This window comes from Monodon monoceros, unplaced genomic scaffold, assembly GCF_005190385.1.
Source record: "Monodon monoceros isolate NGI ecotype Baffin Bay Population unplaced genomic scaffold, NGI_Narwhal_1 Super_Scaffold_9, whole genome shotgun sequence".
NCBI lineage: Eukaryota > Metazoa > Chordata > Mammalia > Artiodactyla > Monodontidae > Monodon > Monodon monoceros.
In genome coordinates, this window is record NW_021703786.1 from 50,824,366 (window position 1) to 50,832,815 (window position 8,450).

An 8,450-nucleotide genomic window follows, 5' to 3' on the forward strand; every position below is an offset into this window, starting at 1 on the left:
AAAAAAAAAATCTATTTCTGCCATCCTTTCCCCACCCCCATCTCTTGCCATTCCTATCCCAGAAGCCTGAGGATAGAGCAGAGTGACCATAGTTCTCTTCTCCTCCCAGGATTTGAATCCTGGCTCCCAACTCAGTGGCTATGTGTATCTGGACAAGTCACCTAACTCTCCGGCTTCATCTGTAGAATGGGACCAACCCATAAGGTTGTTGAGAGGATTAAAAGAAATGATCTATCTAAGGGCAGTTAGCTCTATGCCTGGCAAGTAGTATTCCCTGAATAAATGTTAGCTGTTTGCTTTTTTTTTTTTTTTTTTGGCTGCATTGGGTCTCCGTTGCTCTGTGCCGACTTTCTCTAGTTGCGGCAAGTGGGGGCTACTCTTTGTTGCAGTGCGCGGGCTTCTCATTGTGGTGGCTTCTCTTGTTGCGGAGCACGGGCTCTAGGTGCACGGGCTTCAGTAGTTGTGGCACTCAGGCTCAGTAGTTCTGGCTCGCAGGCTCTAGAGCGCAGGTCAGTAGTTGTGGCGCACGGGCTTAGTTGCTCCACGGCATGTGGGATCTTCCTGTACCAGGGCTCGAACCCATGTCCCCTGCACTGGCAGGCGGACTCTTAACCACTGCGCCACCAGGGAAGCCCTGTTAGCTGTTATTATGAAATGATTATGGAGTGTGTCCTACACTAGATGCCTCGCCTTTGAGGAGATCTAGCATGGAATGCAGACGTGTAAATGAAAGATTACAGTATAAGAGGTACGAACTCTAATAGAGATAATATGGACATTGTGCTGTAGATGCAGAGAGGGAGTGATGTGATGGTCAAGAAAGGGGAGGCATTTGAGTTTGAGATCCCAAAAGGAGTGAAGGGTATTCCAGAAAGAAGAAACACAAGATTCATGTAGGAGCGGTGAAGATGAGACTGTGGCCTCGTTTCATACTGTGAGATAAACTGGGAGTTCTAACACCTGGAGACTGTTAAAAGTTTTACACAGGGTAGCAGCAGACTCAGAGCTATAATTTAGAAAGTGCAAACTGGCAGATGTGTGCTATGCGATTAGGGGCAGCAAGAGTATAGAACACCAGTGAGCAGGCTGTCACAGGAATACAGATATAGATATGGGATGCAGAGATAGAAATGATCTTGATGGCAGGGAGAGCAGAGGATACCCATGACCACAATTAGAGTTTAGAGGATCTGGGCAGATGACTGCGAGCCTCAACGGAGAGGAGAACTCCATACTTCCACCTGGCTTGGCACACTCTGTTCCCTTTGTCTTGAATGCTCTTCCCCGATTGCCATTCAATATTCAGCTCAAGCCACCTCCTCTGGGAAGCCCTCTTGGATTCCTCTACAGAGTGGATTAGGGGGCCCTGCTCTGTATTCCTAGAGCCCCTTGTCCCTTCCCCATCGTGTCACTTGTTATTCCTTCGTCATTGACTGTTTCCTGGTTCCTCCTACTGTTCTGAGAATTCGGTGAGGAAAGGGCCCAGCCTTGATGACCTTTGCACCAGCAGGACAAATGTGGTCAACTGTTTGCTGAATGAATCAATGAAAACAAGAACTTTAGCAGGCCTGGGGAGAAGCTGGAGGAACCATCAGAAAAAGACTGTCTCAGGGAACTCAGGCCCTGGGGCCACATCACCTTTTTACTCTAATTTTGTCTCCTAGTCACTGCCTAGAAAACCTGGGCCTTCCAGGAACTTGAAACCCGGAGAAGCGAAGAACCGTGTGGCCATCAGTGGACTGGGAGCTGAGGCCCCGCCCCTCGGCCCTAGACTCCGCCTCTCCACCCTCTGCAATCCCGGTCCCCGCCACGCGACGACGCCCAAGAGGCCGCATGCGCAGTGCGCGCAAGAGCCGTGCCTTGCCCTTCTCCCAATGGCGGGCCGCGGTCCCCTTCCCGGCATCCTCCCAGGGGCAGGGAGCGCGTCATTTCCGGTGGGGAAGGCCCGCGGCCTCCGCCGCCATTTCGGGCGCTGCTGAGAGGCTGAGACCCGAGCCGGTCCGCTGGGCGGCGGGCGTCGGGGCTGGAGGGGCGCGCGCGGCGGCGGCGGCGGCCCAGCGTGTAGGCGCGGAGGCGGCCATGGCAGGCAACTTCGACTCGGAGGAGCGGAGTAGCTGGTACTGGGGGCGGCTGAGTCGGCAGGAGGCGGTGGCGCTGTTGCAGGGCCAGCGGCACGGGGTGTTCCTGGTGCGGGACTCGAGCACCAGCCCCGGGGACTATGTGCTCAGCGTCTCCGAGAACTCGCGCGTTTCCCACTACATCATCAACAGCAGCGGCCCGCGCCCGCCGGTGCCACCGTCGCCCGCCCAGCCTCCGCCCGGTGAGGGACGGACGGGACGGGAGGCCCCGGGCGGGGGTGAGGGCCGCGTAACTCCCCAGCCTGGCCGGCTGCTCCTCGAGAGCTGAGCCCCACGAGGGACGTAGGCAGAGGGCCGGAGTGACCGTGGCCCGGGGGACAGCCAGCTGCCGGGGCTCGCTCCCACGGACGAGCGGGAGTGTGTGGGGGAGGAGGAGCCGCTGACCCAGGCCTCTGGGTGTGACTTGGGAGGACAGCCCAGGGGAAGGGGAACTGCTTCGGCCCCAGGGTGGGGCTAGCGCCAGAGCAGGGCCGAGCAACGTGGGGACAAAAGAGCTGAGGGGGATGTTGGCACTGCGGGGGCATCACTTGGCAGCGGTGCCCGGAATGAATCCGATAATCCTACAAGTGGCTTTTTAGGCTTGAAACATTTCCTGCAGTGTTGGAGAGCCGGGTTTGGCCATACTCCCCTGGTGGCCTTTGGTAGGAAGTCACCGCATACTGGCCGGGAGGGATGGAGACACCCTCAGGAAACCGGTCAGCTTTTTCCTTTCTTGGGCATTTTTCCAAAATACTTTTACCGTCCTCTTCCCCCGCGGAGGACGAAGGTGGTGAGCTAAGTGCCTTGGTTATAAAAGAAAGTCCTCTGTGACCAGCCCAGAATAAGCTGATGACCGGCTGACTGTGTTCAAGAGATCTTAGCGTCCAGAGACTGCCCTCCACAATGAGGGGGTTCTAGTTTTCAAAGCGATTAGTGGAGGAAAGATTTTTTTTCAGGAAATAATTCAGAAATAAGACAGTGGAGACAATCCCTTCCCTGAAAGTGAATGGAACTTCATTTTTTTCTTGGACCTCAGCATTGTCTGTCCTGTACTCCAGGGCCTCTCCTTGTTCAGTAACTTTGAGGACTGTGGCCTGAGTCTTCCTAGATGTTGGGAACAGACCCAGCTGAGCTGATTCTCTGAGAATTTAAATTATCTGTACCGGATCTTCCTTGCCAGAGATTGAGATGTGACTCTCTTACCCATGCCATTGGAGTTGTTTGGGGAGTATTAAGGAGATTTAGGCACTTAGTACTTGAGATTTGTGAGGTACAGAGTAATTCTGAGGTTGTTGTTATCTGTGTAACAGCACCAAGAGTCTTAGCACCTTCTCACTGTTCCCAAGTTGAAGCAGTTTCGTCCTGACCAGCTGAGACGAGATCCAGGCCAATCTCCTGTGAATTAGGAGGCTCCTGAACCAGGCTTTGCAGACTTGCCCTTTTAGGAGAGTCCTAATTTAGATTTATTCACTCTGGCCAGAAATGGGGAGATGGGGTAGTCTCTTTGTTGTTAACACATACCAATTTTAAAAAGAGAGTGGAGATTTTTTTTTAACTTTTTTTCCTTTTTAATAAATTTATTTGTTTGTTTGTTTATTTTTGGGTGTGTTGGGTCTTCGTTGCTGTGTGCGGGCTTTCTCTAGTTGCGGTGAGCAGGGGCTACTCTTCGTTGCGGTGCACGGGCTTCTCATTGTGGTGGCTTCTCTTGTTGCGGAGCACCAGCTCTAGGCGTGTGGGCTTTAGTAGTTGTGGCACGCGGGCTCAGTAGTTGTGTCTCACGGGTTCTAGAGCGCAAGCTCATTAGTTGTGGTACACGGGCTTAGCTGCTCTGCAGCATGTGAGATCTTCCCAGACCAGGGCTCAAACCCATGTCCTCTGCATTGGCAGGCGGATACTTAACCACTGCGCCACCAGGGACGTCCCAAGCGTGGGGATATTTAAGCCCATAGTTATCTGAGGTCTTTCTCAGTCTGGTTGGTTTAATAGCATTATAACATGAGATGGGAATATTTTTGTATTTACCCTAAATCAAATATGTTCTACTTTTTACCACCTTCATGGTGTTTAGGGTTTTGCATTACTGTGCAGTGACATGATGGCAAACGGTCCCTGAAACTCAGTTCTCAACATTTTGTTTGTGTATGTGTTTTGTTGGTTGCAGAATGTGGAAATAGCAGCAGGCAGTTTTATTTGAGCTTTCTCCACATCGTGGTGTTACAACTTTAATCTCAGCTCTTACCTTAATATTGAGCTCCACCTTTTCATAACAGATATGAGGTCAGATCCTTGGCCCAAGAGAGAAGGTGTGGATTGCTAAAGTTTGTGCATGGGGTGTGGAAAGTTCATGGGCATTGTGGTCATTTTTCTTTCTGCCATGTACCCTGTTTTCCACATAGGGCAATTGATTCAGTTGCTGTCTTTATAAAAACTACTTAGTCTCTGTTCTCCCCCTCCCCGTCCAGCTCTTATTCTTTTGAAACCACACAGAAGAATTTCTTGAATTTTAGAAAGGCATATACAATATTAATAGCTAACATTTATTGACTGGTTATTCTATGCCAGGCAGTTTGCTGAATACTTTTTTTTTTTTTTTTTTGCGGTACGCGGGCCTCTCACTGTTGTGGCCTCTCCCCTTGCGGAGCTCCGGACGCGCAGGCTCAGCGGCCATGGCTCACGGGCCCAGCTGCTCCGCGGCTTGTGGGATCCTCCCGGACCGGGGCACGAACTCGCGTCTCCTGCGTCGGCAGGCGGACTCCCAACCACTCCGCCACCAGGGAAGCCCCCTTTTTTTTTTTTGCTGAATACTTTATGTGCCTTGTCTCATTTACTGTCTATAACAATCTAGTGAGGAAAGTACTATGATCTCCACTTATTAAAATATTTCCATTTTATAGGTGAGGAAACTGAGAGAGATTAAATTGCCCAAAGTCACACAGCTAGTAAATGACTGAGCCAGAATTTGAACCTAGGAATTGTGACCTGAGAGCTGACACTGTTACACTGCATTCCTTTCTGTCAAAGCCAGTTTTCTTTTGAGATCCCACAGTGCACTTTGAGGACTCAACACTTTTGTCGCTGCCCTGGGTCCCAGGTTCTGTTTAAAGACCAAAAGGAAAGAATGACAAGAAGAAACTGGCTTTAGTGTTCAGAGAATACACATCTGCTATCTGAAGTTGGTGACAAAGAGGCTTTTAATAACCTTATTTGGCAGATTGAATACGGGAAATGAGCTTTTTGTTTAGGGTTATATAGTGTATTTTGTAGAGATAATGTAGAGGATGAATTTGTATGGAATGGCTTAGATATAGATTTTAGAGGCATAGGGACAAAATAGACCAGGTATTCTTAACCTTTTCCAGTGAACCTGTTTGGTGTTTTTTTGTTTTGTTTTTTTAAATATTTAATTTATTTCTTTGGCTGCACTGGGTCTTAGTTGCGGCATGCAGGATCTTTAGTTGTGGCATGTGGGATCTAACCTGACTAGGGATCAAACCCGGGCCCCTGCATTGGGAGCGTGGAGTCTTAACCACTGGACCACCAGGGAAGTCCCCACCAGTGAACTTGTTTTTACCATAAGCGTTTAGCTCCCACAGGCTACCAGTGCTGCCATTGCCTGGAAGTGACCTGACTGTGCCCCAGGGCCATAGGACAGGGCTTGGTCAAGTCTACTGGTCATACTCTGTCAGCTGTACCTCTTGGAAAGACTTTGCAATCATTGATGGATCCACTAGTTTTTTCCTCTTGGAACATGAGGTTTTACTAGCCCTTGTCCAGTAGACAGTCAATAAAACTGAGTAAATATGAGTTGGGAAAGTAGTTATAAGCTTGTGCTCTGAAGCCTGGGTTTGAACCTTCCTTACCTGCTGCTTACTAGTCATATAACTTTGGGCAGGTTCTTTAACGTCTCTCTGCCTCAGTTTCCTTATCTGTGAAAGAGGAGAAATAGTAATACTGACCTCATAGGGTTGTTTCGAGGATTCAGTGAGTTTTAGTGTATTAGGAATGGAACTGGCATACAGTTAGTAAGTACTCAGTAAGCATTAGGTATATTAATCTGTGTGGTTGAGAGGGAAGAGTTGAAGCAAGGTGGAAAACTGTTCTCAGCTTTGAGAGGCTTACAGCATGTCTGAAGGAGTAAGTGCTGGGTGGAGGGGGGTGGGGTGCATCAAGAAGCGTGAAAGAACCTTGGATCCAGTACATGGAAATAAGATGGCGCCTGCCGTCACCTGCTCAACCCAGAGCCTCCCACCTGTTGCTCTAGTGGGTGAGTGGAGCATAAAACTTGCCTCGTTTTGGGGGTGGGGGTAGAAGCTAGGGTGATAACTGTACTGCCTCTTCAAGGTGGTGCTGGGTCAAGACACTTCTGGAGATCTTAGGGGACTGCGCGTTATTTACTGCTGCCTTTTTGTACCTTCAGCATCTGTTTCATTTGTTTACCTCATCTTTGTAGTTCTCAAATCTGGTCCTCATGATTTGCTCTTTAATATCAGAGTATCCCTCCATTCATTGGTTCTGGAGAAGTTCTTCAGTGAGTTACTTAAAGGTTTTAGACCAAAAAGAAAAAAGAAAAAATTCCTTGGTAAAAGGAGGTGGATTTATTTATTGCAGAACTTCTCCAGGCCTTTACTATGCTCATGTGAAATTATGACTCTAAGGCAGGTATTGGATACTGGGTCTTTCAAACCAATTTGACCACGGAACTTCTTGAGAAGCATCTTGAGATTCTGTGGAAGCTTCTCTGGGAAACAGTGCAGCAGACTCTGGATTTGGGGATGAATTGAAAACTTCTAAAGGAATTCGGAGGTTTGGGGGGGGTGTGTTAAACTGATTTGCTTTTTATTGGGCACCTATAATATACCAGCTACTTTCAGGAACTTTATTAGTTAGGAATTAGGCCCTGTGAGAAGTTAAATAACAGCTACTATAGCTAGGAAATAGAGATAGAATTCATCAAACCTAGTGAGTCTGAATCTGCAAAGTATACCATGCTGACATCCACCATTTTTAGGAGGTTCTATTTGCTTAGGAAACCGTACATCTTGATACTTTCTTTTTTTTTAACATCTTTATTGGCGGATGATTGCTTTACATTGTTGTGTTAGTTTCTGCTGTATAACAAAGTGAATCAGCTATATGTATACATATATCCCCATATCCCCTCCCTCTTGCGTCTCCCTCCCACCCTCCCTATCCCACCCCTCTAGGTGGTCACAAAGCACCGAGCTGATCTCCCTGTGCTATGTGGCTGCTTCCCACTAGCTATCTATTTTACGTTTGATAGTGTATATATGTCCATGCCACTTTCTCACTTTGTCCCAGCTTACCCTTCCCCCTCCCCATATCCTCAAGTCCATTCTCTAGTAGGTCTGTGTCTTTATTCCCGTCTTGCCCCTAGGCTCTTCATGACCTTTTTTTTTTTCAGTTTACTTTCTCAAATGGAAGTCAGTGGCCTGTTAGCCCTTTGTATTGGACAGGTAGTGAGAGTGCTTAAGCAGCCTCTATAAATAGCATAGGCAGAGGAGAAAGAGGGAATGAGAATTAAAGAGGAAAGAAAAGAAGAGGAAGTGCTGTGAGACTGAGAGGCTGATGATGGAGCCACTGTGGTGGTGCCCATGCCAGAAGTGACCTGGCCTGTTAGCCCACAGAGCTCTTGGGTGTTCTTCATAAAACCTCCAGAGAGTGGTCTTGTAAAAACTGATGTAACTTGAGGGCTGAAATGCTTAGAAGTAATGAGTTGAGCATGTACAACTCTTTTGGTTAAAAGATACTTCTGACTGCATTGATTTTGATTTCTGATTGTGTTCATAACTGCACATTCAGAATCCAGCACAGGTTTAATGTAAAACAAGTCAGCGAGGTTTTCCAAGTCCCAGCTATGAGAACTCTGTTGTTCTGTTCTCTAGACTGACTGACTGTATCTCCTTCCTTTCCCGCCCTTCTATTTCCTGCCTTTGGCTGTTTGTGGTTGGAAGGAGATGAACTAGGGAAAAGGAACCAGAACGCATAGTTGTGGTGAGGTTTGGGCTTATCTGGGGCTTATGTATGTTCTGTTCCCCCTCCTTCTCTTCTTCTGGATCAGCAAAGCTTGATTGCCCCATATATCTAACTGTAACTGCTGCAGCAGTACACAAAAACAGGTATTCCTCTATGGAATAATTACAGTGTCATTAGAATAGGAAAAGAGGGAATTCCCTGGCAGTCTAGTGGTTAGGACTCCATGCTTTCATTGCCCTGGGCCTGGGTTTGATCCCTGGTTGGGGAACCAAGATCCCATAAGCCGCTTGGCGTGGCAAAAAAAAAAAAAAAAAAAAAAAAAAAAAAAAAAAAAAAAAA

The 8,450-nt window shown here is 48.1% G+C and overlaps 1 protein-coding gene across 3 annotated transcripts in view; it reads left to right on the plus strand.

The window, feature by feature from the left end:
• Positions 1–1,934: 1,934 nt before the first annotated feature.
• CRK (CRK proto-oncogene, adaptor protein) overlaps positions 1,935–8,450 on the plus strand; it is a 26,596-nt gene continuing 20,080 nt past the window's right edge. Inside the window, exon 1 of one of the 3 annotated variants that reach the window (XM_029211946.1) lies at positions 1,935–2,320. In XM_029211946.1, coding sequence (XP_029067779.1) covers positions 2,080–2,320 — 241 coding nt within the window. In that variant the 5' untranslated portion in view covers positions 1,935–2,079. Of the gene's footprint in view, positions 2,321–4,831; positions 6,382–8,450 lie in introns of those variants that run through there. The other 2 variants (XM_029211944.1, XM_029211945.1) reach the window with 2 other exon arrangements.